The following is a 27,697-nucleotide window of genomic DNA, read 5'->3' on the forward strand; positions in this document are numbered from 1 at the left end:
CCGCCCCGTCCCCGGAGCGGCCCCGCAGCGCCCGTTGCGCCGCCCCTGCCCTTCCCCGGGACCCGGCGTGGCGGCGGCAGGAAGGAGGAAGGAGGGAGAGCGACCTGCTCGGCGGTGGGTGAGTGCCGGTAACCGCTGCCCGTGGCTGCCCGCAGCCCCGCCGGCCGGGGAACGTCGCTGCCTTCGGGACTCTTTGGGCAGAAAGTGCTCGGGGAGGGGGCGGCTCAACTTGGAGGTCCGGCTCCGGGCGAGCGCAGCAGGGATTTGTACCTGGCTCTGCCGTCGCGGGGGGAGAGCCCTGCGCGTGTTTTCGGTCGTCCTAAACACGCTTTAGGAAGCCCTTGCTCAACCCTGCGCTCTCTGTCGGCTTCAGCACGCAGCGGTCGGTGGAAACCCCTGGCATGGGTCCCTCTGGGGGGGGGGCTACGGTGTGAAAGGTTCCAGGGGAGCTGGTGGGGAGTGTGGTAGGTTCCCAGGCTGGAATCCTGCCGCCGCTGGCTTCCTGGGCTGCAGTCCTGCCCCTGGCCGGCGGCTTGGCGTTCTCATTGTGCTGCATTGGTTTGTGGTTGTCGGTCTCAGCTACATCCCCCTAATGCGCCTGTTGCTCTGACAAGTTCCCAGGGCCGTGCAGAACTTGCCCCCTGGATGCTGTCCCCCTCCTCGCTGGCAAGATACTCCCCTGGGTAAGCCTGGTCTCCCTGCCATGCCAGCACTAGCTCCTGTAAAGTCAGGCTTTAATACACTGCTGGCTCTTCCCTCTGAACATCAGCTGGAATGAGTGTGCTGGGTGGTGGGCACAATGGTGGCATTAGCTCTGAAAAGAAGAAAGCATCAGGGTCCAGCCTGGGGCTGCTGGGGTTGGTTTTTGGTGCTCTGCATCAACTAAATGAATGGTGTGATGTGTGCGGGGGTTGGAGAAGGAGCCTGAAGGGGAAGTGCTTTGAGCAAACAGCAGGCAAAAAGTTAGTGCCTCTGGTTGAGATTTGTGAAGGGGCAAGTGCCTTCCGACAGGACCCTCTTCCTGCAAGGAAATGGGATTAATTTGCTCTGTAGTAGTAATGGGGCAGCATGTGCTAACACAGAGAGCTGAGATGTGGGAAATGCAAACAGTCTTGTGCAGTCTCACGAGGCATTGCCATGGAATCTGGGCACCCCATCTGTGGATAGTCATGAAAACCAGTTCCCATGGTCCTTAAAAGATTCCCTTGATGCAAACAGCAGGCCATGAGCTAACTGGTCAGTTCGTGTCAGTGGGAACAGTGGCACGCAGAGATTTCCAAGTGCAGTCTAGAGCATCCTTTCCTCCCTGCAGAAGGCACAAGTGCATTGTTGGGATATATCAGAGCCTGCTCGAAGAAGGAACAGAGGCAGGAACAGAAGGAAGACACCAGGTTCACCCCATCCATGAAGCTTTATTTGTGTGTGTAGGTGTGAGGCATTTAGCCCCCAGTTTCCTGATGTTTAGGTACCATGTCCAGTGAGGGCAGCTCCTAAACAAGTAGTGGAACAACCTCCCCAGCAATGGTTGGGGGTTCCTCCTCTCTTCTCCTGCTTGGAAAAGGCGAGCTTTTGTGACTAAAGATCAGGACTCTGCAGGTGTGACCCTGTCCCTGGCCTTGCTGAGGATTCTGACAGACCTTGGACACGTCAGCGTATCCCTGTGCCTGAGTTCCCCCATCTGCTAACACTTGACCTTGCTTTGTTCCCAGAGCTTTGCTCCCCGAGATCTATAGAGCTTTGGGATGCTGGCAGAGATAGGCATGGAAGCACTAAAATACTTCTCAGTGCTGCAAAGGCCCCTTTCACTACACAAGCACTCATTGTGGGCCCCTGAATGGACCCTTCAGACAGGCTTGGAGGGACAAAGAGCAAAGTGATGGTGTCACACATTCCTCCGGTACAGGTGACTGAGATGCAGCTGAAGGAACGTGCTGGCTGCTTCCCACTGCCTTCCAAAGGAGCTGCTTTCAACCTCAGTGCATCTATTGCCATTGGTGCTGCCTGGTTTAGCACAGTTGGGCTGGGGACAGCCAAGAGCACGGGTGCAGGAGGAGACAGCTTTTGCCTTCTGTCGCTGGCACTGAAACCAGACGAGAGAGATGAAGGCAACTTCATTTTGCACACAGGAAAGCGGAGAGAGAAAATGGCTTGCTCAGGGTGCTGCAGGGAGCCTGTGCTAGCGCAGGGCATTGAGATTTGACCTCCGAAGTGCACGAGGAACCTCCATCCTCCCTGTGCTGTGCTCTGCCCCTTAGTGAGACAGAAACCTGTGTGCGCTCTGTACGCCCTGTGTGCATTCAGGTATCCACGTTGCGGGTTCCACTGAGCCCGTGCCCTTGGGCTGGCCCTTCTGGAGAGAAATGAATGCTTGTCAATGCTTGTAAACCCTGTGACATTCCTCTGGCTTCCACACGGACCTGAGCTCTGGGCCAGGAGCTCTGAGAAGCTCCAGAGGATCTGGGCCACGTGTTTGGAGTCGTGTCCAAGTCGCAGCAAGAGCTTCCAGGAGGGAAGAGCCTCCTGAATTCTCCTTCCACGCTCCGAGAACTCGAGGCAAACAAAGCAGCTTCGCAGGGTGTCTTGGCTACAGAGCTCAGAGCTCCCAGCCCGGGATCTGCACAGTGAGGGGCTTGGAAGCCTCAAAGGTCAGCTCTGGCTTACGGCATGGTCTTGGTTTACATCTTTACAGGTGGAACACCAAGGTCTCTCTTTTCCAAAGGCCCTTGAAGTGCTCTCAGCAAACTCTGTCCATGCAGAGGGCTGACCTGGGTTTGCTTTCCTCTAAATTCCCTTGCTTCTGCTGTTTGTCAAGGGCAATCTGATAGCAGAAAGCAGCCTGTTGATGGATGCAGATGTGAAAGCCCCGATTGCAATCTGGTGCACAATTAACTGCAGAATCGCTCTAATCAGAGGGAGCATCTTTTGCTCTCTTTACATTGCTAAGCAAGGGGGGGGTTCTTTTTCAGGTAGCATTTTGCCTGCAGCTCATCCGCCTCTTGTTTGCTCTCACAATCTCAGCTCCCATCTTTGGCTGGAAAAGGAGCTGCTGTGAGATGGTTTTCCAGCCCCGGAGCAGAGCCAGCAAGGCTGCAGAGGTGGCTGGGGTTCCTCTGTGCTGCCAGCACCGCTGCAGTCTCTCATCTTGATCTTTCTTTGCCTCCCTCCTTTTGTGTGCCTTGCTGTAGCTGCTGTCACAGCCTGAGCCCTGTGTCCTCCTGCCTTCTGGGTTTCCCCACTCTTTTAGGGGTGAGCTTCAAGCCACCACAGTTAAGTACCAGGTTTCTGCAGTTAAGTCTGGGCACGCTGCATTCCCACTGGGAAATGGCCACAGGTCCCCAGCGCAGCCCAGCCCAGCCCACTGGGCTGAGGATCTGACCATTCCTTTGCACACCTGAGCAGCTCTTGTTGGAATTCTCTCGTGCTGAGTGCAGAATGCTCCAACGTGGAGGCAGGACCTGCAGGGATACGTCTGGAACTGGATGATCTGAAGGTCCTTTCCAGCCCCAACCATTCTGTGATTCCATGGATGCTCACTGCTTTTTGGGAGCAAGGTCTCCCAGAGCAGCTCAGGTGGAGCCATTTCAGAGCATCTCAGGCTGTGCTGTGCCTCTGTTCTGCTTCCCTTTTAGCTTCCTCTGCACTGAAGCAGGGATGCTTGTTGCACAGCAAGCCCTCAAGCTCAGGGGCCAGTGGGCACAACCATAATACAACCAATGCATTATCCAGGCAGCACATCCCTGGTGCAGCGCTGTCAGTGCCTGGTGCTGTCACCTCTGCCAGCCGCAGGAGCCCATGGTATCACTGGAGCTGTTGCTGCTGTGGTCAAGGTGATGAGATTCTGTTTGTCCTTTGGGCACCCTTTGCTCCCATCATGTTTTTATCACTGGAGACCTCCACATGAACCCTTTGCCCCTTTCTCTCCCTTCCCCATCCCCAAACGCTCAGCTGTATCCTTTAAAACAAGCCAGGTTTCCCCAGCCGGGGGGTTGGAATGGGGCTGGGTTGGAGCAGTTTCATGGGGTGCTGCTGTGGTGACTTCTAATTGACTTGCTAAGTGAAAAAGGAGAGGCTGTTTGAGCTCACCATAAACATGGAAACATCCGAAGAGATCCAAATGTGCCTTTTTTGGGGAAGCGCAAACATTCCAAGCGTTCCGGTTATTTCTGCTGCTTCTCTATTTTGCTTTAAATACTTTCTTCTTACTGGCTCTATTGAATTACCTTGGGAAGTGTCAGGATGCTGCTCCCTCGGGTTGGGATTCAAGATCCCACTTAGCTTCAGCTGCACCCCCCGCTGTCTCACTGCCCACTCTTGGAGCCGTGTCTTTTTTTAGCTGCTAAATATGTCAAGGTTTATGAACGGGAGCCTTAGCTCTGCGCTTGTGAGCATGCACATGCAGTTCAGTTCATCAGGGTTGGGGGTTCTGTGTTCCAGCAGGGAACATCACCTGGAGCTCAGGTTGATGCCTCCGAGCATGATGGGATGGAAACCCTCTTAGACTGGGGGCTTATGCACCGAGATAGATACCCCAGGATGCAGGCAGGGACCTGCAGGGACCTTCAGTAGCACTTTGGGTTCCTTTCTTTTTCTTTTGGAATTGAAAAATCTGGTTTGAAAACTGTAACAGCAGCTGAAATGGTGTCTTTTCACCCAGCAAGTGCATCTAGCCATGGTGGTCGGTTAAATCCCCCTTTCTGCCTTGCCTCACCAGATGCTTGAGTGGTTTAAATCAGCATTGCTCTGCTGAAGGCAGCACAAACACAGGGCTTTTGTCACCAGCCCAGGCTGTGAGTGTCACAAGTCCTCTCTGGTTTCATAGTAGGACATCATAACGTGAGCTTGTGTCATCTCTGCTGTCACCCAGTTCACAGCTAGAGATTTCTGCAGCACCAGCATCCCAGTGACCTGATAGTGTCATCCAGGATCCAGTCCTGATCCAGCAGATCCGTAACCAACCAAACAAAGGAAATGGGGTAGGATCCACTGCCAAATCTCCACTGACTTGCTATGTGACCTTGGGTAAGTCCCATCCCATCTCTGCACTCCTGCTTTGAATACTAGGGAGGATGACAGCGGAATTCACCCAGTGCAGTTGCTATGAGTGAGATGCTTTGGCCACCCTTGACCAAACAGTGATCACAGAAGGGCGAGGAGCCATCCCTGTGTTCCTGTAGGCATAATAACCCTCCAGCATCTGTTCTCCACGCCTCAAACTGGAGCAGTGATTTAAGTGCAAAGAAGCAGCAGCAAAGGAAAATCTGCATTCAGCCTAAAGCGCATTGCTCCTTCTGCTACAGCTACTCCTGAGGCTTGGTCAGCTTAACTAAAGAGAGCAGTAATCACTGTGCCGCAGGATGCGGGAAGTACTGGCAGTCGGGAACAAGCTGTCTCACAAATCCCAGCCTTTTCTTACCTGTCCTTTGTATTTTGCCCATGTTGCAGTAGCTGACTTCCAGCCCTGCCCATCGGGCTCTCAGAAGGGACAGAGCAGGTCAGCCTGTGGCTGGATACCTCCGTGTGCTGTTTGCTTTTCATGTTTGCAATTAGGGGACTGAAGGCCAGTGTTAGTCCAGAACAGGGAGCAGCTCCACCCCAGGCTGTGGTTGGGAGCAGGACCTCCTTTGCAGGTCTGCCAACGTTCCCCATCCTGCTTGAAGAAGACCACATCTAGGGGCGAGCCTTTGCAGCCCTCGTGATCTGCTCGACAATAAAGGCATTGAGGTGGTGTTTCCTCAGCATGGCACTGGCCAGAGGAGGTAGTTTGGCCACTCCAGAGACTGAAAGCCCCTGTTTATCCCAGGGGCAGAGAGGCTGTGATGGAGGCATTGCCCATGGGTAGAGCTCCCTATCCTTGGGGGTCTGGGGGACCATGCAGAGCCCGTGTCACCCCTCAGGTGGAGCGGAAGACCCTTAGTCCATCAGCTGTATTCTTTCTTGAAGAGCTAGAGGCTGAAATGCTGCCCAGTGCAGAGGAAACCTCTGCAGGGCCAAGTCTCACTGTAGGCTTGTGTGATCAAGGCAAGAAACCCTAAAGGGATGCTCAAAGCAGCCAAGGGGGTTGGTTTTCTGCCTCTTTGGTGTTTGATTCAAGGGAGAAAACTGGGTCTGAGGTGGGGAGGATGGGCTGTTGGGGCCATCACAAACCATCCTCAGCATCAAGAGCTGAAAGGAGATGGGGATACAGGGACCTGAAACTACAGGAGTGGTAGTTTGAGCCCCACGTCCATGCCTGGAAGGGTCCCAGAAGGGCTGTGGATGCTCTGGGCAGCCTTCCTGGTACCTGGGGTTGAGGCAGGAATTTGCAAACACCATTTGCAATGTAAATGAGTGTGGGTCAGAGAAGCAGCATTACCTGCCTGGGTAAAGTCTCAGCAGGAGGCAGAACCGGTGGGTTCAATGCTCTTTTTGGTCATACCCAGAGGCTCTTTTGTGTCTCGTCCCAAAGACGCAGTGTCCCCAGACTGCTCTCTCCATCCTAACACCCCAGTTACCAGCTTCACATCCCTCCCTTCCACAATCCTCCTGCTTTAGCAATAGCTCTCAGCAGCCCTGGAAAGAGCAATAGCAGGGAGATTTCATTCCCTTGTGTTGCTGCCCTGTCCCCAGAGCCGTGGCTGGGATGCAGAGATGTGCTTGTTGTGCTGTGGGATTCCTCAGAGCCCAGCAGTGATGGAAACAGGTACTTCCTCTGCACAGGAGGAAAACACAACAGCATCTGAGGGCGAAGACATGTTTTAATACATCCCCATTAGCAGCACGTGTTCTGTTTAAGTACTTAAGCCCTTTCAATCCCTTCTTAATGATTAATTGTGCAACTAATTGCGCTATGATAGCAGCACTGCAAATGCAGTGTGTACAAGCAACCCCACCACTGTTAAACCACTCAGGATCCCGTGTGGTGCTGCGAGGGGGACACCTGGGCTCGGCTGATGCTCTGCTCTGTGAGCACAGGCCCAATCTCCTGTCTCTTTGGGTCTCAGATAATCCTTATCTCGAGCGTTGCCTATGAAACACACAGCTTATCAGCTGGTGAGGCAGGAGAGGAGTAGAATTGAATGCAACCAAGTGAGCTTTGAACAGCCCTGCTTAATGTAGTCCCTGTTCATCTCCTGCTTTCTGAGCTTTGAGTCTCCTTGACTCTCACGGCCTGGAAAACCACATGGAAACACGTCTGTGTTTGGCTTCGGGAGGGGGATGAGGGCTCTGCTTCAAACCAGCTCCAGCCGTGCTGCTGGTGTCTTACCCAGGGCAGAGCTCCCAGGCTGGGGTCAGCGCATGCAGCAGCGCAGCCCCTACCTCCTCCTCACAGCAGCCGAGGCATGGGGAGCCCAGCCATGTGTTTTCCTGCTCTCCCTTGCTCCCTTTCGCTCTATCTCATGCTGGGCTTTGTTATCTCCCCCCATTGCCAAGGCTTGTGCAGGAACCCATCAGGCTTGTCAAGGACACCGGAGCTGTGCGGGGGATTCTGCTCTCTGCAGGGGGGTTGGGAGCGAAGGGAGAAGTGGAAAAATGAGCTTAAAGCCTCCTCTATCTCCTTACAAACTCATTCTTCTCAACCCCAGCAAATCCACTCTTTGGCTGCCGTTCCCATGACTGACAGTGCAACCTCCAGGCCACGGAGCAGCGATCTGGGCCTTGGTTTGGCTGCGTGGAGCAGATGTCACTTACAGTTTAACTGGGAACAAGGTTGATGTGAACCGCCTGCGCTTGCCGAGTGCCCGGGGCCGCAGGAAGCGGTGCCCTCCGTGCGGAGGGGAGCAGGGGTTTGCGGGCGCCCTGCCTCTGTTGGGATGTTTCACCCGAGATCTCTTTGGTATCCAGACGTGGCCACGGTTGGTGCAACGCGAAGGTGTCGGAGCCGGGGTGGTGCTTAGGGTGAGGGTATGAGGGGTGTGGGTGCCTGCAGGCGCAGAAGGATGGCGGAGGGTGCCGTAGCAGGACAGGCTGATCTGCAGGCGCATCCTGCCCCGCGCTGCCCAGGGGCAGGGAGGTACCAGAGGACATCGGGATGAGGAGCATCTCACACCAGGCTCCCATCTCCCAGCTCTTTGAGGAAGCTGAGACAGGTACTGAGGAGCTTTGTGCCCTGTGGGCACATGTCCAAGCTGGTTGACAACCCTCAGGAGCTTCCGTACATCTAGGGGAGCCCCTCATTTAGCACTGCTTGTGCTAGTCAGATCCTAAGTGAAGCAGGACTATTTGAGGATCATTTGCTTTCAGTAGTTGCTCCCTGAGACGTTTGCTGCTGTGAAAATCCCTTCTGGTTTGTTTTTGCATGATTCCTTCCCTGCATGTGGCCCAGACAATCTCAGTTTTTCACTCTGTTGCCCAGCCCCTGGCTCTTTGCTTCCTGTGCGGAAAGAAGGAGAGCAGTGTTATGGTATCAGTGCTGAGATCTGAGAAGCCAGAGGAGGAATGGCAGGGACACTTGGCTCCCTTCAGTTTATGGATCAAAACCTGCACGTTGAGATGGGGAGTGCAGGGACACGAGAGCAAGTGAAATCCTTCTGCACCGGAACAGCTTTAAGGGTTTGCAGCAGTCGTGCATCCCCCCAGGGCAGGCAAAGCTGGTGGCTTTTGAGGTCGTGCATGTGCAGGAGCCAGGGGCAAGGGAGAACCATCCCTGGCGGCTGTTCATGCTGGTACAAGGGTGCCTCAAAGCCTGGCATCCAGGCAGCAACACGGAGCTCTTGCCAAGTTCACCACCTCAAAACAGTGCTGTTATCGCAGCGGGATCCCTGGCAGCCACCTCTTGGCTCAGGAACTCTCCTGCCTTCCTCCAGCCTTGACAGCGGCTTAATAGAGCAGAACTCCCTCATCCCTGCCTGCAGCAAGGACCAGAGCAATCCCTTGAGGGTGAGGTGTGGGCTCTGGCTCTGGGAAGCAAAGCCAAGCCAGGGAGATCACCAAGATGCCCACAGAGCATCTCACCGCTCTCAGCACAGGAACTGCGGTAATTGTGATAAGGAAGGGTCTGGGTAAAAGCTGTTTCAGCATTATCTTTATCATCATGGGGAGACGGCTGCCAAAAGCAATTACAGCTTGTGCTGGGCTTTGACCTCCTGGGGTCCCTGGAGCGTTGGCTCCTCGCGCTCCCCACCTGTGTGGCTGCATCTGAGGGAGGATCACACCCGCACACATGCACGGAGCCCTCCGAGGGTGGCTGCACAACTGGTTTATGGTTAAATAGGAGCAGAGTGCAGCCCTTGGCAGGGCAGGGGACCTGCAGTGTTTGCCTTCCTGCCACGTGAGTGTTGCAGAGCCTTGAACAGACCCGACGCCCTGCTGCGAAGAGGTTTATGTGCCTGATGCCCAGCAGTGGTACTGCTGCTCCGGAGCATCGTCCTGGGGGGACCCGGCCCGTACCTGGCGCTGTCAGCGGTGGACTGGGCAGGAGGAGGTCCCCTTTCATTCATCTGTTTTCCTATTGCTGTCTGAGGGCTCTTTGGCGCTGGTTTAGTGGCAGCATCAGCTCCAAGGAGCTGCTGGGTCAGAGCTGGGAACTTCCTGGAGGGGGAAGGAGCATTCATTCCCCATGGAGCTGCTTGTACAGACTCCCCAGCTCCTCCTCCCATTGCCAGGGCTGGGTGGTACAGAAATCCATGGGTCTATGGATCAGGGTAGAGCAAGGACTCCTTCTAGTCTCCTAGAAAACATGGCCAAGTACTGAGCTTTGAGTGCCTGTGGTGCTGCTGCTTCCTATCAGTGCTGTGCTTCTCTTGAAATGAAAGCTGTTTCCTTTCTGTCGAGATCCCTTGGCACCAGGGTCCCTTTCAGAAGCCTCTTCCCAAGGCTCTGCCTTTCGTTTCTTCGCCTTTTCCTTGGGAGCTCCTTTTCTTTGCGTGCATGTCCCACATTCCTCGTGGCTCTCGGGTGTGCGGGGTGGCATTGCCGCTTCTTTAAATACCCTCCTTAGGAATGCGTTTGGAAAGGGGAGCCGGGCAGCGGGGCTGTGCCATGCCCCTGCTCAGCTGTCCCTGTGGGCAGCGTGATGCCAGCAGAGCCGTGATCACGGCCCTGGGCAAAGCTGACTCCTCCTGGCCTTGTTCTGTGCCAGAAAGAGGAATAAATCCGTGGGTCACAGGGGGAACATTCCAGTGCCTTCTGTTAGAGAAGGAGACGTCTCCTGGCTCCTCCTGGCCACGGCAGCGAGAGCGAATCCAGGCTTTCCATGAGCGCTGGTGTGCACGGCAGCTCCGGGAGCACTGTGTGGGCTGGGCACGGAGGGAAAGCTCTAATTAAAGCAAAGAGAAGGGAAAGGAGGGATGAAAATAGCAATTAAGAAGGCAGCAGCAGACCCTACATTGCGAGGGTGTGGATGGCAGCGTTGCACAGCCTCATCCCGCGGGATGGTGCTGGTAGAGGCTTGGTGACCTTGGTCCCTCCCGTATCAGGGATCTTCTCCCATAAGGTGGATCCTGCTTCCCAGCCAGGTGCTGACAGCCTCACCCCCAGGTTAAACACTCCTGAGACAGAAAATGAGGCTTTGTGCTACGGGGAATGACTTTTGTTGGCAGTCAGAACCTGGCACCCTCTCCTCTGTCTCTCCCAGCCAACTGGGAATGCTGGCTGCCAGCTGCAGGGATGACAGGGCTTGGTCTGGCTGTATGGAATGTCCTCAGCAGGATCCGTGAACACTTTCTGGCTTGTGCTTCTGTATTCAGGACCCTCTGCTTGGGTTGTGTTAAGTGCAGGGCAAGGCAAGGACCAGGCTGGCTTTTGCTGGGAATGACCTGTATTGATGCTGCAGTGCTTGGCGCTTGGTGCACACACAGCAGCAGGCTCGTTGTGAAGGACGAGTGATAAAAGGATGAAAGGAGATTAATGGGAAGGGGAAGAATGGCAAAATACCAGGAGGCTGATGAGCATTCCTGAGCTGCAGAGTGCTGCTGCCCTCTCAATCCCAGCACAGCTCCTTGCTCCCAAGCATCACATTCCTTATGGTCTAGCTCTGTCCTACAAGTGAGAGCGCTGCCATCGGGGGACACACGCCCTGGGCGACCATAAAGCAAGTCTCAATAACAGATAGCTGCCATAGCACATGGGATAGCAAAGGGAGCGTCTTGTCCCAGAGCCAAGTGCTGGGCTCCAGGGACAAAGCTGTTTCCTGCTGCTGCCCTTAATGGTGCAGAGCAGCCGTGGTGGCTGGGCTGGAGCCGGGGATCTACAGGGATCCTGGAGAGGGGGAATGTGCCATAGGAACAGACATGAGCACCTCCAGGGTGGCCCAGTGCAGCAGACAATGGGAGCGCTGAGCTCCCAGCAGGACTGGGGTGTAGCTGCTGTCAGCAGTGCATTGTTCTTCCAGCCAAACCCTGGACACCAGGTTAGCATCGCCTGAGGAATAAGTGCCCAGTGTTTGGAATAATGTCCGTCATTTTAATGCCTTCCTCGCTGCCCTGATCTCACCAAGAGCCGGGAAGGGAAGAGCCAAGGGAGAGCTGCTGGCTGCTCCGCACTGGGCTGTGGACCCAGAGAAAGGCAAAATACACAAAGGCAGAACAAACCTCCTTTGTGTGCTCCTTTACTGGGCTCATTGTCAGCAGCAGGACAAGTGAGGGGAGAGATGTGCATCTACCAGAGCAGCTTTCCTTTGCACTCAGCCGTGCATTGAGCACAGCTTGGGGCGTCTCCAAAGGCTGGCCTGGCAGGAAGTTTTCCATAGATTCACCGTTCCCAGGTGATCCTCATGTCTGCTTGAGGCTGAGATCTGGATGTGCTCCAAGGCTTGGAGCGACCTGGCGTAGTGGAAGGTGTCCCTGCCCGTGGCATCCATGACTGGATGAGCTTTAAGATCCTTCAACCCAAACCACTCCATGAGTGTCTCTTAACTTTCCAAGGGGTAGTTGCAATGCTGCAGGTGAGGGTTGGGAACCCCGCAGTGCTGGGTGCTGTACACCCATGAACCAGGTCTCCCAGCCGAGGGAAACACCAGCAAGCTGGGTTGGAGGGGAGGAAGGATGTGTCATCATCCCTGATTTATAGCTGGTAAAACCGAGGGATGCTGGAGCCGGAGGGGCAGCCAGGCTCCTGCCCGCTGCAGTCCCTGCCCTGAGGTCTTGCTGTTTGCTGCAGGGCTCCTGTACATTAATAGGAATCGACTGCCCTCACTTCCTGCAGGATCCTGACCTCCTGGCAGGGGCTTTGCTCACTCATAGGAGGGAGATGTCAGGCTCAGAGCTGAGCCTGATGTGCAGATGTGGAGGGAGGAGAGAGCTGGCCTGGCTCTGCCCTCATCCCTCACCTTCTGCCGAGAGGAATTGCTGCAAACTTCTGCGTGATGGGCACATCGCTGCTCACCCCAGAGCCTGTGCAGGATGGGGCCCCCGCTCTGCAGGGCCGTGCTGCTCCTTGCTGCATCTCTGCCCATCGGAACCAACCTACCCCGAGCGCTCAGACTGTGCTCTGCATCATCTGTGCTGGGCAGGGGCCAGCTGGGAGCTTGGTACCCAGGGAAGATTCCATCCCGACAGCTGAGCAGCCACGGAGGCGGTCACTCGGTGGCCAGGGGCTGACATCCTTCCCTGCCCTCCTGCCCTTGCCCTGCCGGGATTCCCAGCTGCTGCCTGGGCCCTGGTCTATGTGAGAGTCATCCCGAGTGCTGGAATTCCCTCTGGCTTCCCAGAGCAGCCTCAGACCTCTCCCCATCCCCTCAGTGCCCATCCCCAGGACACGGCTCTGGCCCTGTTGGGGCAATCTGGGGGCATTGGAGGAGCTGGGCATGCACAGGAGGGTGCTCTATGGATGGAGCCCCTGTGTCCAACCTGGCCTTGAGCACTGCCAGGGATGGGGCAGCCACAGCTTCTCTGGGCACCCTGTGCCAGCGCCTCAGCACCCTCACAGGGAAGAGCTTCTGCCTCAGAGCTCATCTCAGTCTCCCCTCTGGCAGGTTAAAGCCATTCCTCCTTGCCCAAAGCCCCTCTCCAGGTTTCCTGGAGCCCCTTTAGGGGGTCTCCAGCCTTGTGATGTGAGGAGGGGCATGATTCAACTGGAGCTGCGACTCCTTGTTTATGTAGCCCCGTAGCCACACGCGGCGATGCTCGAGGGCTGTGTTTGCAGAGCAAACAGGGCTCCCTGAGCAGGATCCATCCTTTGCTGCTCACAGCAGTGAATCCGTGCTGCCTCAGAGCCGGGAGCGGGAGCTGCAGCTGCTGAATAGGGCTGTTCATTTTGCCTTGTAAACACAACTGCGAACCTCTGGGTTTAAAACAAGCATCCCAGGCCCTCCAAGCCTCCCACCCTTTCAGCTGGGAAAGGGGGGCAGGAGTCTCTTGTAATGGGAAGGAAAAAACTGGAGCCACTTATCTGTGGAAAGCAATAAAGTGGTTACTGCTTGAAAGGCTTTCCGAGCTCCTGCAATGTGCTGAGGGAGAAAGGGGCAGGTTCAGACACTGATGATGGTTTGTCTGTGCCTAAAATACCTGCCTCTTGAGTTCCACAGCAGAGAGCAGGGGTTTGCTCTACAAATGCAAGAGATTCATGTGGGTAGTCCCAGCCCCAATGCCTCTGGGAATGGTTCACTGTGAAATAGAGAGTGTGGTTATTGCCAGTGCAGCAACTACAGCTTCAAACGCAGTGTTTAAGGAATCGTTAACATCTTGTCTTGGGCATGTGATGGGTTTTCCTGATGGGATTCAGCTTTGGGCTCTTTGAAGTGTTTCAGCCAAGTATTTACTCTGACTGTATTACAGCAAGTGCAGATCATTCACACTCTGGCTTTAATCCCTGGGCCTTGGCCAAATCCCAACCGGAGTGATTTCATTTTTGCCTACTGATGCCTAAATTCCCTGTTGCCACCTCAGACTGCTTCTTCCCCTCGTGTCCTGCCATGCAACGTCGTGTTCCTGCATGTTGTTAAGCAGCCAGCTTCTTCCGTCCTGGATGACTGCTGCTGAGGGCTTGCTGCGATTCCCTTCGAGACCCCGCAGGCTGGAAACTGTCACTGCTTCACTTTGCAAGTGTCCCTTTCTCTTGGAAGGTCAATAAATGCCTCCATTTCCTACACTAAATGGGGAGGAACAAGAGGCAGCCACGAGCAAGTCTTCCTTCCCACCCTGTAGGAGAGGGCTGGGATGCTCCCTTTAGCTGTTAAAGGGATGCACCCAAAGAGACAATGAGTACGGAGCGGGTTTGGGATCCATCCTGGGTACTCTTTTACCCACTGTTAGGGGTGCACAGCTTTGCTAAACCTCTCCCTTCCTCTCTGAGCTGTGATTTAAGCATCTTGAGGGGCTGGCGAGGGGGATCTCATGCAGCTCTTTCTTCTCTGCCTGTTCCAGGTGAAGGCAGGCTGGTATCTTCAGGGGGATTTGAAGTCAGGTCATTGCAGTGCTTGCTGCTATGTGCCCTTGAACTGTGCTATGGACGTGGGCAAAAGCCTCTCAGGATGCTGCCAGAGTGCAGAGATGGGTGGAAACTTGCTTATGCTCCCTTCTGAAAGAACAGTCACTGGGGACTTATCTGAGCATTGTGGATTGGCTTTTGTTTGAGCCTCTGATGTGCCTGCTGCGAGCATCAGGGATTTTATTCTTTAGACTTTACCCTTGGCCATGAGGAAAGCACCAGCATGGAGACTTTGTTAATGCCTAATGCACTGCTGCCAGCATCTTTGTGTCTGTAGTGCCCAGGAAACATTGCAGTGTCTGAAGCCTCAAGTGGATGTGTCTAGCATCCTCCTGCCTCACTTTGCAACTGAAAGCGGCCTCCAGCCTCCCTTCCCACCCCCGGGCAGACACCCCAGCCCTCATTCCAGGTACACAAGCATTGCTGGCCAGGCTTTTGCAGCATTAAAGGTGGGGGATGAATGGGGATGGTTGAGGGATGCAAGTCCCAGGGTTCAGGTGAATCCCCGGGATCCTCGGGGATTGCACCCACAGCAGGGTGCCATGCCTCACAGCAGAGCCTGGCAGACACCCAAACAGAGTGGTTTTATTGCTGACAGATAATCTTTTAAGCTTTCAGATGCAGGCATGTCAAGCCAAGTGTTCCCGTTGCCCTGGCGACGCGATGCAGCAGCTCCCGGATGCTGTGTCTGATCGCATCAGTCTGGAATGTGATCACTTTGTGCTGATAAGCCCAGGGGTAGCAGAGGCAGGGAATTTGGCTGCTCAGCTGTAGCAGGAGCAGCCAGGAGCAGGGGGTGACCTGCTCCAGGAGGAGCTGCAGGGTGTGTGTAGGAAGGGACCAATCTTGTGTAGTTTTTGGTGCTTGTTTGGTACCCAGGGATGATGTGGGGCGCTGGCACAGGGTGCCCAGAGAAGCTGTGGCTGCCCCATCCCTGGCAGTGCTCAAGGCCAGGTTGGACACAGGGGCTTGGAGCAAGCTGCTCCAGTGGAAGGGGTCCCTGCCCGTGGCAGGGGTTGGAGCTGGAGGAGCTTTGAGGTCCCTTCAACCCAAACCAGGCTGGGGTTCTGTGACTTTCCCCTTAAGATCCCCCCTGGGCCGGTGGCTGAGAGGAGCATTAAAGGAGCCCAGTGGTGTGAGTGGAAAATCCCCTGCCAGACAGGTTAGAGGATTGGGGTGATAAAGGCTGGTGGAGGACCACCCCTGTGCTCATCGGCTTGGGAAGGGGAGGGGGACAGGCCCAAACCTCCCGGGGCCTGGGACTGGAAGGGGCAGAGCTGTGGCTCTTTGGCTCAGACAGACCTGGCAGGAGCCACAGCAGGAAAGGCAAAGCCACGTGTGGCTCCCTCACCTCAGCCTGCTCCATGGCTGCTCAGCTCCGCACCCTTTGCCATGTGTCCCCGGGGGGGGGTTTCTTCCTTTAAGGGTTTTATTGCTTTAATCAGATCCGTGGCTGAGGCCATTCTAAAGCCTCTACAAGATGAGTCATTCGGGAGCCTGAGAGCCGGAAGCATCTCCCCTTGCTGTGGCTCTCGGGGATTGAACTTGCTCATCGCTGTTCACTCTGCACTGCTTTCCTTCTATTTCTGCCCTGCTTTTCCCCTCTTTCCTGGAGTTTCCGAGGATGCTGTAAGGCGCAGCCTGTATTGGTGCAGCTGATGGAGCGTGCACAGCCCTGCTCTGGGCTCACCACTGGTACCTGCCTCCAGGCTCTCACCCTGCTCTGTCCCGTTCCCCGCAGGGCTCTGCCATCCCTCGCAGCACGAGCCACGATGAACAAGATGAAGAACTTCAAGCGGAGGTTTTCGCTCTCGGTTCCCCGCACAGAGACCATCGAGGAGTCGCTGACGGAGTTCACGGAGCAGTTCAACCAGCTCAACAACCAGAGGAATGAAGGTGAGGAGCCTCCGGGCCCCTGCGCCGGGCTGGGGCTGCTCAGGAGCATCTGGGCTCAGTGCTGCCTGCAAACAGCTCCACTCCAGCCCTCAGGCCGTTCGCTGGGTCTGTGGAAAGTTACTGCCCCCGTGTCTGTGCTGCTTTCCCCCTATCCAGCAGCGTTAACACCGTGTCATTAAATCTGATCTGCAGAGATTTATACTTGCATAAGGAAAGCCTTATTAGGAGGGAAAGGTGTTTGCACAAAATGGAGAGGAATGACACATCCGTGGTTAAGGTGGAGAGTGGGGAAGTGTGGGATCTCCTCCTGCCTGCCCACAATGAAGGTGGTTGAGCCTCTCCAGGCTGACACCTCCACCAGGAGCAGGGGAGCACCAGGGACTCCATCCCTGATGCTCCAGGGAACCAGCCCTGGCTCCTGGACCCCACTGCTCCTGGGGTGCAGGTCCCAGGGAGCAGGGAGGTTTAGGGTTAACGCCTCCATCAGCTGAACAGGGCACATCCCTTCTGCAAACAGCAGCCTCCCTGCAGGCTGGGGCAGGCTCTGCTGTCTCCTGTGGGCACATCAAGGCAGAGGCGATGCTGGAGGCACAGACGGGAGCGCGTCGTGCCGAGGTGGCTGTGCATGGGCAAGCAGGCAGAGCACTGACGGCCCTTTGGAAACCTGATAAAGTCAGACCTGATTCGTCCAGGGGTAGCTTTGCTGCTGCAGGAGCAAGGCTGGAGCGCTCCTGGCCATCACGTCGTGCGCCTGCTGCTGCCTCCTCCCGACAGCTCACTCCTGTCGGTGCCCTCAGCATCACTCGGGTCACGTTCAAGCTCTTCTTCCCCTCACCCTGCAGCCACAAGTGCTGGAAGCTTTGGCTGCAAGCAGGGGCTGAGGCCCTGATGTAAGTGCCTGGCACCGGCGGGGAGGGGTTGTCTCTGCCAGCAAACCTGCTTGAAAGGAGATGAGGCAACCTCATTTAGAGCTGGCTCCCCTCACCCCTGCAGCTCCCGATGCTCCTCTTTATCCCTCCAGGCTGGCCTCAGCAGCATCCCTTCATCCTGCCCTGCTCCGACCCACGCACAGCTCCCCTCACACCCTAGCAAGCTATCAGGGCTATAATTAGACTTGAGCCCTTAATTAGATGTGCAGAAGCTGTGGGGATAACATGGTGCAAGGCTAAGGCCTGGGTGCTTGGGGAACCTCTGCTCTGGGATGGCCGAGCCTGGGCTCCTTGTCTCTGCTGTGCAAACCCAGGGCTTGGAGAGGAGACTTCTCTGTTCTGCTTTCATGAGGTGTTTGTTGGTCACGGTTCTTCCTGCGCCCTTGAATGGCAAATGAGCACAAGCAGCATCTGCCAGTCCCGTGCTCTGGGCTTATGGTTTGCTCCTGAAGTAGCCAAAGGCTTCAGCCTGAAGGAGTTGGACTTGATGGTGTTGATGGGTCCCTTCCAACTCGAGGTACCCTCTGGTGGAGGGGGACAGATCACTTTGGTGGTGCTGGGAGGGATGAGGAGGGGGTTTATGTGCACATTGCCCTCTCGCTGGGTTTGTGGTGAGGTTTGGACCTCGTGGGAGCTGCCGGGTCTGGAGAGGGCCCTGGTTTTAGCTCTCGAAGGGGTGTTCTCCCTTTTCTGGATGGAGAAATCAAAGTGCAGAGATGACTTCGCTTCAGCGGTGCAGAAAGTTGGTAGCAGAGCCCGGAGCTCTTCTCTTCCCCCTTGCTTCACATCTCACCTCCCTCACCCAGGACCTCTGACCGTGCTGCTGGGCTGCCTGCATGGCAGGAGCCTTGCCTGCAGGGACCTTTCCTCTCCCGGGGAGCCGGTGACCCCGGACAGCCCAGGCAGAGTGCGAATCACAGCCGAGCTCAGCACATCCCTGGTTTTCCTTCATCACCTCATCCAGCTCCTCAGGGAATGCCCTTTGTCTTTACCCTCCAGCATCGGCAGTCACCGGTTATCAGCACTCCCAGGGCCCCACAGGCTGCAGATCCTGCTCTCTGGTGCCTGGGAATGGTCACCCTGAGGAGGGTGATGCAGAGGCTGGATGAGCTCTCAGGTCCCTTCCAGCCCACACCAGGTTGTGATGTGGTTCTATGAGATGCTCCAGCAGTAGGTGCAGAGCTGCTCCCGCTCCTGCAATGGGCCAAGGCGTTCTCCTGGGTACAAACCTGCCTCCTGGGCTGCTGCTGTGATGGGAAATCCCTGCTCTGTTCCCTCCACCCCGACATTCTCCGGACCTCATCCGCAGAGGCCGATAAAACAAGGCCCGAGGGCAGCAGAACAGATGGGGAAGCAAACGGCTTCCAGGTGGGACACGTCCCGTCACGGGGAGCGGAGCAGACGGGACAGGGCTGCCCATGGGCTGCCTCGGGTGCTGAGTGCGGCTCATCCCACACAGCCCTGCCCTAGGCAGCCTTTCCTCAGCCATGGAGGCTGCTCAGCTGCAGAGGCAGAGGTGGAAGAAAGGCCCTGGGATAGAGCGGGCCCGGCTGGGCTCTGGGCTGGGTCTGATCTCAGAGATGGGAACCTTCTCCATGGCTGCTCCAGCTTCGCACTAAGGCTGAAGGAGGGAGTCTCCTTCCTCGGCTCCTGGGCTCCCCCATCCACACATTCCTCCCCATACTGCAGGTATTGAGGTGTCACATCCTGGTGTCTCCCGTTGGCTTTGGTGAGAGCTGGTGGCATTCAGCAGCAGCTCGTGTCTGTGGCAGGACTTTGCCCCAAGCCAGCTCCAACATGGTCTGTCCTCGGGACAAATCACACAAACCACAGAATCCCAGGAGGTTTGGGTTGGAAGGGACCTTAGGGCAGAGACCCCTTCCACTGGAGCAGCTTGCTCCAAGCCCCTGTGTCCAACCTGGCCTTGAGCACTGCCAGGGATGGGGCAGCCACAGCTTCTCCGAGCCCATCCAGCCTCAGTCTCTGGGCTGCAGGGGGTAAGTCCCGGTTTGCAGTGGCATAAATCAGAGCCAGCCCTGCCCTGTGGAGAGCAAGGGCGCAGGGAAGCGGTGCTGAGGGGAGGAAGGAGGATGGATGATCCTGGGTCTAACAGAGCCTTGTGAGGAGCGTTCATGCTCCGCAGGGTAATTAGAAGCTGTGAGTCAGGCGAGCAGGGAAGGGTTCTGGCCCCTTTCCCTGGGGGATCAAAGCTGGTGTTGGCAGAGGCAGTGGCTCAGGGTATCCATAAGGACAGGCGGGAGCTGGCGGAGGCAGCCGCTGTGTCTGCAGCCTCCCTTCAGCTCCCTTTGATACCCCCGCAGCCTCATGCCCGCAGTGCCGGGGCTCACCCTAATCCACATGAAATGCGGAGCAGAATCCAACCGCTCCTCGCCTCTGCATGCCCACAGCTTCCATCTCCTGCTCTGAGCACCCAGCAAGGTCCACGGGACCCCCCCAGCCCCAGCATCCGCGCGGGATGGGCGCCTCGCGACAACACGGGTGCAGTGGCACATCCCACCTTGCCCCTCTCTGTGTTTTGACATGCTTTCCCCAGCCTGTGGTCCTTCACCTCTTCTCTGTGTCATTCCCGTATTCCAATATCCCCAGTCCCATACTGGTGGTGTTTTACCTCTGGCTTTACATCCGATGCTCTTGTAGATGAGGAGACTGACACTGCTCTGCCTGCAGGGCTGCTGGTTCGGAGGCACGGCTGCAGATTAGCACTTTTCGGGGCAGGCTGCATCTTTGACCAAGGTTTTGGGCTTGTTTACCTGTGGGAACCAGCACAGATTCACCCAACCTCTCAGTTGAAGGGGATTGGTTGAACTCCCTTCACTCGGGTTTTCAGTGGCCTTTTCCAGGTAATTTGCTTCGGGAGTGAGCAAGTTAAAAAGATCAGATCTGCTTTAATTGATCCACATTAATTTCATACCTGTGATTAATTCCGGGTAAGCTTCCAAACCCTTCCTGCACAAACAGATGGTGAGCAAGGGACAGGGACCAGCGTCCTGCAGCGGCCCTGGGAGAAGGGGGCCCTCTGTGCCTTGGTCCTTCCTGTGTGCCCAGCACCTCCTGCAGTGTTTGATGCTCCCGAGCCCAGTGGCTTGGGCTGATCCCATCCCTTCGGTGCGGGCTGTCTGTGCACACCCTGCATCCCTGAGCTCGCTGGTCCCCTGGTCCCGCAGTGACCGCGGCATGGACGCACGCCTCTTCCCAGGTCACTTGCCTGCCACCTCTCATCCATCAGCTGAGCAAACTGCAGCCAGGTCCCAGCCCTGCTCAGTGCCCTGTGACAAGCAGCCTCCAGCAATGAGCTCATCCCTGGCTGCCTCAGCACATGCATTAGGCAGGGCAGGGGAGTCTGTGCAGCCCGGGGGAGGGCTTGGCGAGGGGCAGGGCTCCAAGGCACAAACTGGGGCATCACAAGAAGCCTGGAGAGGGGCTGTGGACAAGGGCCTCATTTCTTGCTCTCTTGAGGGTGTCTTGGGCTCAGTGAGGCCTCAAGCCTGGGGACCCTGGGGAAGAGTTGTTTCTCTGAGCTGCTTGGGTTTCCAGGAGGGCTTTTGTGCTCTCAGGGTTGGGGCAGGAAAGCCTCGAGTGTTTCCCCAGAGGCAGGGCTCTCTTCCTGGGATGCTTTCATACAGACCTAGCACAGAGCTAGGGAGGGGTTCCAAAGGGCAGGTCGTGGTTTGTCTAACGTGATGATAGTGAAGGTAATAGGAGGTTCAGATGAACACTCAGCCCTGCGGTGATGCTTTGAGCGCTGGGCTGGGACATGGGACATCTGCGTGGCCTTGGGTATGAAGCGGTTCCTGTCTCTGCATCCTTCTCCCTCTCTGCCAAAAGGGAGCCTCATTGCAAGGGGCTGCATGAGGGGTGCTGTGTGCGTGGTGATGCTCAGGAGGCTGCAGCAAAGAGCAGGTATTCCCTGTGCCTCCTGGGTACAGAGAAGGGAGGAGGCTTTCCCATGGCCCCAGAGCATCCCTGCCTGCTCTCGCTCTTTTTTCTCCAAAGCAGTGCCTTGGGCTTGGCCCTTCTGCTCACTCTCCTTTCTCTTTGTCCCCAGACCTGGCTCAAGGGCACCTGCAGCTGGGACACCTTGGCCGGGACTTCCGAGCAGACACCAGCCCCATCTCCCCATCCGAGGGGGAAGGCCAGACCCCGATGGCTGTGCGCTACCGCAGCGGCACCCAGCGCCGCTTCTCCATGGAGGCAGGTTCTGCTGCGGGACGGGGTGGGCAGGAGGGATGCGGCGGGTGCTGGTTGTCACCTACCTGCTGGCTGGGAGAGGGGGCTTGACCCGTGGGGACCTGAGCCCTGGCGTCCTCTTGGATGCACTGGGCATGATTCCCATGGTACCTGACAGAGCCCAGTGCACATCCCTGTGCACGCCTCCCCTTTCCCTTTTAATTTGCCTGAGGGTCCCGCAGATGCTGCCCCCATTGCTAAGACTAGCTCTATTTAGAGAGCATTTCTTCCTGCGTCACCAAATGGTTTGGGTTGAAGGGACCTCAAAGCTCCTCCAGCTCCAGCCCCTGCCACGGGCAGGCACCCCTTCCACTGGAGCAGCTTGCTCCAAGCCCCTGTGTCCAACCTGGCCTTGAGCACTGCCAGGGATGGGGCAGCCACAGCTTCTCTGGGCACCCTGTGCCAGCGCCTCAGCACCCTCATAGTGAAGAACATCCCTGTCCAGTGCTGCCATCCGGTGCATTCATGCCCTGCTGCTCCATCCCTCCCTGCAGGATGTCAGCAAGCGCCTCTCCCTGCCCATGGACATCCGCCTGCCCCCCGAGTTCCTGCAGAAGCTGCAGATGGAGAGCCCGGAGTTCCCCAAGCCCCTCAGCAGGATGTCCCGGCGGGCTTCCCTCGTAAGTGTCACCGCAGCCAGGGCACGCACACAGCCCCAGCCAGCTGAGTGCCCCCAACCCACGCAGTGCCCCGCTGTGCGAGCTCCCCGTGCCTTTGACACACGCATCTCTGCCCATGCAAACCCCTTTCAGCGCACATTCCCCCACCATGCACACTTGCATCTCTGCTGTGCAGATCCCTTCACTCACCTCTGCACGTCCCTGCCTTGCCTCTTGGCCTGGCTCCTTCCAGATGGGAGGAGGTGGAAAACCTCCGGTGCTGGAGCCGCTGCTGCTTGAAATGCAGATGCCGATAAATAATGAATTAGCCCTTGCATTAATGTTGGCATCTGTTTCTTTACTGCAGAGCATCAGCACGTGGAGTAAAAACCTGCTGCCCTATTTACACCGGTGCAGGCGCGTGTCCTGCTGCCCAGGGGTGCTCAGTGCTGTACAGAGACAACAGCGAGGTCTCAGCAGGGCTGTTCAGATCTGACGTGCCTTTTCAGGGGAGGGAGGAGGAAAGGAGAGCCCGCATTTACCTGCCTGTTCTGTCTCATCAGTAAACCAGACACAGCCAGAGCAATGTGCCCTCAATACTCATGGTCCCCTCCATGAATGAGGCATGGTCCTGCAAAACTCATGGCTCTGGGGTGTGCACAGCACCTCTGGTTGCAGCAGCCACTTCAGTTCCCTGCTCAGGACCCGGCTGTTGCAGAGGGTCTGGGGAAGCCAACATGGAATAAAGAGATCCGCTCTGTTCCCCTGGGATTTGCTGGTCCAGATGCAGCCTGTGTGAGCAGGAAAGCAGCATCCCTGCTGCGTGAGCAGCTTGTGAGAGCTCCGTGGTCTGGGCAGAGCCTGTGGCAAGGAAAAGCCCTCCCGTGCGGCAGAGCTGGGGAACAGGGGATGATGCTGTGAGAGCATCCAACCCCTGGGGCTGCTGGTTCTGCAGGCAGGGCCCTGGGCACAGCGCAGGGGCTCCTTCAGTGCCTCCCTTCCCTGCAGAGCCCCTGCTGACTGACCGCTGTCCGTTCAGCTCCATCTGGTGATGGTGAGAGGCATGGCAGTGATTTGCCTTGGGAGCCATCCCCTACCCGGCACACAGAGGTCCATGGCAGGGGTTGGAACCGGATGATGTTAAGGTCCTTTCCGGCCCACACCATTCCATGACTTTATATTCCAGACTAACCAAAGAGGTGTCTCTGTTCCCACAGAAAGCAGCAAGGAGCAGCACCTAAACCTGTGGCCTGTTGCCCTCTTTCACTGGGAGCAGGTCTCAGCAGTGCACAAAAGAGTTCGTTCCAATGGGGAAATGTCCCTTTCACGCTCCATTTGACCAGCACACAATGAGCAGAGTCCTGGTAAAGACCAGGGTATAGGAAAGCACTGGAGGAAAGGCGGTGGTGTGGCAGGGAGGTGGCTGAGAGGAGAAGGGAGCTGCAGGGGGAAGGGGCAGTCGTGCAGCCTGATGCTGGTGCATCCGTGATCCCTCCCAGTGATGTTTTCCTTTCTCTCTTGCAGTCAGATATTGGGTTTGGGAAGCTGGAAACCTATGTTAAACTGGACAAACTGGGAGAGGTGAGTAGAGCATGAATGCCCTGTATGGATTTGAATTTAGAAAGGGAGACTGTAGCCAAATTCCCTCAATGCCCTAGCAATTCCTAGAATGTCTTTCTGTGGCCTTCTGACTTGGCCGTTGCTTCAAGTGATCCTCCCTCCAAGTGTTACGGAGCACACCAGTGTGGTGCAATTGGTCAGTGCTCTGCAGGGCTTGTGCTTTCTCTCTCCCCACCCAGGGCACTTACGCCACTGTCTTCAAGGGGCGCAGCAAGCTGACCGAGAACCTCGTTGCCCTGAAGGAAATCCGCTTGGAGCACGAGGAAGGGGCACCTTGCACGGCCATACGGGAAGGTGAGGCCAGGAGGGGCTTTCCCCATCGCAGGATGCAGTGCTAGGTCGTGGATGGCTTTGGTGTGGGGTGACCGGTGCAGTCACACAGGGCAGCCCCAGGGCCTGCTGCCCCATCCTGCCGTGTCCTCTCCCTGCAGTGTCACTGCTGAAGAACCTGAAGCACGCCAACATCGTCACCCTGCACGACATCATCCACACGGAGCGGTCCCTCACCCTCGTCTTCGAGTACCTGGTGGGTCTGGGGGGCTTTGTGTGGGAACGGGGGGACGGCTGCGGGTCGGGGCAGGAGAGGCTGACGTGTGCCTCCTGTTGCAGGACAACGACCTCAAGCAGTACCTCGATAACTGCGGGAACCTGATGAGCGTGCACAACGTGAAGGTAGGACGGGGATGTCTGCGTGTGGGGAGCTCAGGGGAGCGTGGTGCTGCGGGGCTGTGTGAGCCTGGACCCCTTCTCTGTGTGCTTCGTTCTTGTTATTGTGATGCTCCACCAGCATTGCTCCCCTCGCTGCCACCCTCCATAGAATTACTGTGCATGCAGACGTTGTTCATCCCCCGGTGATGGGCCTGAACACTTGCCTGTAGCGCATCCCACCCCAGGCCAGCTTCGAGGGGGCTTTCCTCCCATGAGCAGACTCACTTTGGTGCCCGTGTCACCATGCTAAATGCAAACCCCTTCTCCTCCCCACAGATCTTCATGTTCCAGCTGCTGCGGGGTCTGGCTTATTGTCATGGGAGGAAGATCCTGCACCGAGACCTCAAACCCCAGAACCTGCTCATCAACGAGAGAGGGGAGCTCAAGCTGGCTGACTTCGGTGAGTGGAGCTCGCTGGGGAGGGTGCAGCATTGCCAAGAGGCGCAGCTCCTCAACGCCCGTCCCTTTCGCCCTCAGGACTAGCCAGAGCCAAGTCAGTCCCTACAAAAACCTATTCCAACGAGGTGGTCACGCTGTGGTACCGGCCCCCCGATGTCCTGCTGGGATCTACCGAGTATTCCACCCCCATCGACATGTGGTGAGCTCCAGCCCCAGCTCCCTGAGCCCTCTGAGCTGCTGGGCTGGGCATTTCCACCTCAGTACTGTACATGCCCAGCGCTGGTTACACCGGAGGGTGCTGGGATCACTCTGGTTCCGTGTCCCCTGGGCTCAGCCCTTTGGAGCCACATCGGGGTGAATGGTTTCCTGTAGCGGAGGGGGGACGCAGCTCCTGGAGCTCGTTTCCCTCTCCCGGAACCTCAACCTCAGCCCTGGCCAAGGGGTAGGGGGGTGCCCCCAGGGCTCCTCCATCCCTCATGCCAGGGTCTCTGCTGCCGCTTTAGGGGCGTTGGGTGCATCCACTACGAGATGGTCACCGGGCGGCCCATGTTCCCCGGCTCCACCGTGAAGGAAGAGCTGCACCTCATCTTCCGGCTGCTGGGTGAGGCCCGGCTTGTGCTGTGCCCGCAAACGGCCACGGGAGGGCAGTGCGTGACCGCGGGACGGCGGCGGGGGCAGAGCGGGGTCCGCACGGGCCGGGTGCGGGGCGGTTCCGGCCTCTCTCGGCCGCCGACAGCCGCTGCGCGGGGCGCTGCTCCCTGCACCACGCAACCGTGGCCCGTTTCCGTTCTTCCCCCCGCCAGGAACCCCGACAGAAGAGACCTGGCCCGGGATAACGTCCAACGAGGAGTTCAAGGCGTACAGCTTCACACAGTACCGAGCGCAGCCGTTAATAAATCACGCCCCCAGGTACCTCCTTGAGCAGGGACATGGGAGGCAGGAGGCGGGGTTGTGCTGGCTGGGGAGCACCGGTTTCATTTGCTCCATGTGGGGGTGGCAGCTTCTAATGCAGCTGTGCGTGGAGGTCCCGGTGCCGCTCGTCCCTTGCGGTGACCACTGCAGTGTCTCCTGGGTGCAGTAATGCTCCGTTCTTTATTTCCTCCTTCTCTCAGGCTGGACTCGGAAGGCATTGACTTGCTGATGAACCTCCTTTTGGTGAGTGGTAGAGCACCCCCCATGAGGATGGCAAAGGGATTCTGGAGCCAGGCAGGAGAGGGGCTGTGGCTGCAGAATAAGCCATGGCCCTACAGCTATAGCCTTGTATAAGGCTATAGTCTATAACCTTAATGGGATGCTATAACCGACCTCCCATTAAGGACGGAGAACCAACCTTTACACCGTGTCCTCTCCAACGCGAGTGAGAGGGCACGAGCCCGATGCTCCATAAGGTGCAACATGAGCAGTGCCCCGCTGTGCTCACACAGCTCGTGCCGTGCCCTGCGCCCGCACAAGCAGCACTGGGAGCTGCCTTCATGGTGCGTGCAGTGCTTGGACCCACGGTCACCCGCATGCATCGTACTGCTTGGGCGCTCCCATGCGTGTGGGTGCGCTGTGCCCCCCGGTGCGTGCGCGTGCCTCGGTGCAGCTCCCGCGGCAGCCGGTGTGTAACCGCCTTTCCCTGTGTGCAGTACAAAGCCAAGGGCCGGATCTCGGCGGAGGCAGCCCTGCGGCACCCGTACTTCAAGAGCCTGGGGGAGCGGGTGCACCTCCTGCCCGACAGTAAGTGCACGTGGAGCCCCGGGGGGGCCGCAGCTGTGGCCGCTGCCTCTCGTCTCTGCTCAGCCGGGCTGGGGGGAGTGTGGGGGCTGCGGGAGCAGGAAGCATTTTGGCTGGGACGGGAGCGATGAGCGTGAGGGAGCAGCTCCAGTGAGGTGCAGGGCACTGGGGCACCGCTGTCCCTCTTGGACTGACCCGTCTCTGTGTGCCCCCCCCGCCAGATGCCTCCATCTTCTCCCTGAAGGAGATCCAGCTTCAGAAGGACCCTGGCTACCGAGGCTCAGCCTTTCAGCAGTCAGGTAGGACTGGGGAGAAGCGTCCTGACCCCACGTGGTGCCGTGGGTGCACTGGGGTGGATCTCAGTGGGTCCCACATAGGAGAAAGCCAAACCTCCTCCTGCTTCCTGCTTTAGTCCATAAATCATCCCCAGGGCATCCTTGCTTGTCATTTACCACGGTACCAAAGTCTCATCTCTGTGTCCTGAGACGCCGCTCCCTCCTCCAGGACTGATGTGGGCTCATAACCTCCTCTGCAAAGTGCTGCTCCCCACCTGACCTCTCTGACCCATCTTTCTCTCTCTTCCTCAGCCCGAGGGAAGAACAGGAGGCAGAGTATATTTTAAACTTGGATCTCGTGTTCCCCTCGTCACCATGGAGATCAGAGCACTGAGAAAGGAGACGGCAGCTCCCACCCGACCACCGCAGTTACTGACTCCAGCAGGACCATGCTGAAGCGCCCTTGGCCTTAGGCTCTCCCCTGCCTGTCCCCACCACCACAGCCCCTAATAGCTGCTGTTGAGGGACCTGTTGCCTTTCTCCCCTCTTGTTGTCATGTTACCCCCATCAGACGTGACCTGCACGTGAAGCACAAAACACAGGGCAGCCCTCCCTTATTTGCCCTTGCCTGTCTAGAATCCCTTTTTCTCTCCCCATCTTTTGCACCTGAATCCTGACAAGGATGGAGCAGCTGGGGGGGGGGGGGGGGGGGGGGGGGGGCTTCCCCCTGCTTCCCCAGCATCTCCCCCTCCATTGTGTTCCCAAATTCAGTCAGCTGGATGCTCCCCAGGGATGTCCTGAGCTGTGAGAGCCAGGCCTGGCTTATCCTGCCTGGGGAGCAGATACCTGGTGGTGGGGCTGCGCAGAAGTGGAGCCTGATGTTGGCTCTGTGCTGCCTCCAAGGCCTTCATCCGGCCCTTCCCCAGGCACCGATGGAGCAGCCCCTTCCTCTCGGATCCTGCTG

At 57.2% G+C, this 27,697-nt stretch overlaps 1 protein-coding gene across 2 annotated transcripts; it reads left to right on the forward strand.

The window, feature by feature from the left end:
- On the forward strand, positions 1-27,355 carry CDK18 (cyclin dependent kinase 18). Of its 2 annotated transcripts, XM_057400668.1 has the most exons (17): positions 21-118; positions 14,621-14,752; positions 16,085-16,239; positions 21,235-21,380; positions 21,911-22,036; positions 23,540-23,596; positions 23,815-23,929; positions 24,067-24,161; positions 24,245-24,307; positions 24,620-24,743; positions 24,821-24,941; positions 25,246-25,343; positions 25,546-25,651; positions 25,855-25,897; positions 26,371-26,461; positions 26,680-26,757; positions 27,046-27,355. In XM_057400668.1, exons 3-17 carry the CDS (start codon positions 16,116-16,118, stop codon positions 27,078-27,080), a joined length of 1,422 nt encoding a protein of 473 aa, XP_057256651.1. In that variant the 5' UTR covers positions 21-118; positions 14,621-14,752; positions 16,085-16,115; the 3' UTR covers positions 27,081-27,355. The 2 variants fall into 2 exon arrangements, with proteins under 2 accessions (XP_057256652.1, XP_057256651.1); XM_057400669.1 differs by lacking the exon at positions 14,621-14,752 and having other exon boundaries at positions 1-118.
- The last annotated feature ends 342 nt before the right edge of the window (positions 27,356-27,697 follow it).

The sequence above is a fragment of the Pezoporus wallicus genome, unplaced genomic scaffold (assembly GCF_028554395.1).
Source record: "Pezoporus wallicus isolate ANWC-B61680 ecotype Strahan unplaced genomic scaffold, APGP_CSIRO_Pwel_v1 scaffold_7736, whole genome shotgun sequence".
NCBI lineage: Eukaryota > Metazoa > Chordata > Aves > Psittaciformes > Psittacidae > Pezoporus > Pezoporus wallicus.

Bases quoted from the DNA above. Each gene is read 5' to 3' on its own strand.
- CDK18 (XM_057400669.1), top strand. From the start codon at position 16,116: ATGAACAAGATGAAGAACTTCAAGCGGAGGTTTTCGCTCTCGGTTCCC. The intron at 26,462-26,679 runs GTAAGTGCACGT...CCCCCCCGCCAG, and splicing joins GGTGCACCTCCTGCCCGACA to ATGCCTCCATCTTCTCCCTG. The intron at 26,758-27,045 runs GTAGGACTGGGG...TCTCTTCCTCAG, and splicing joins CTCAGCCTTTCAGCAGTCAG to CCCGAGGGAAGAACAGGAGG.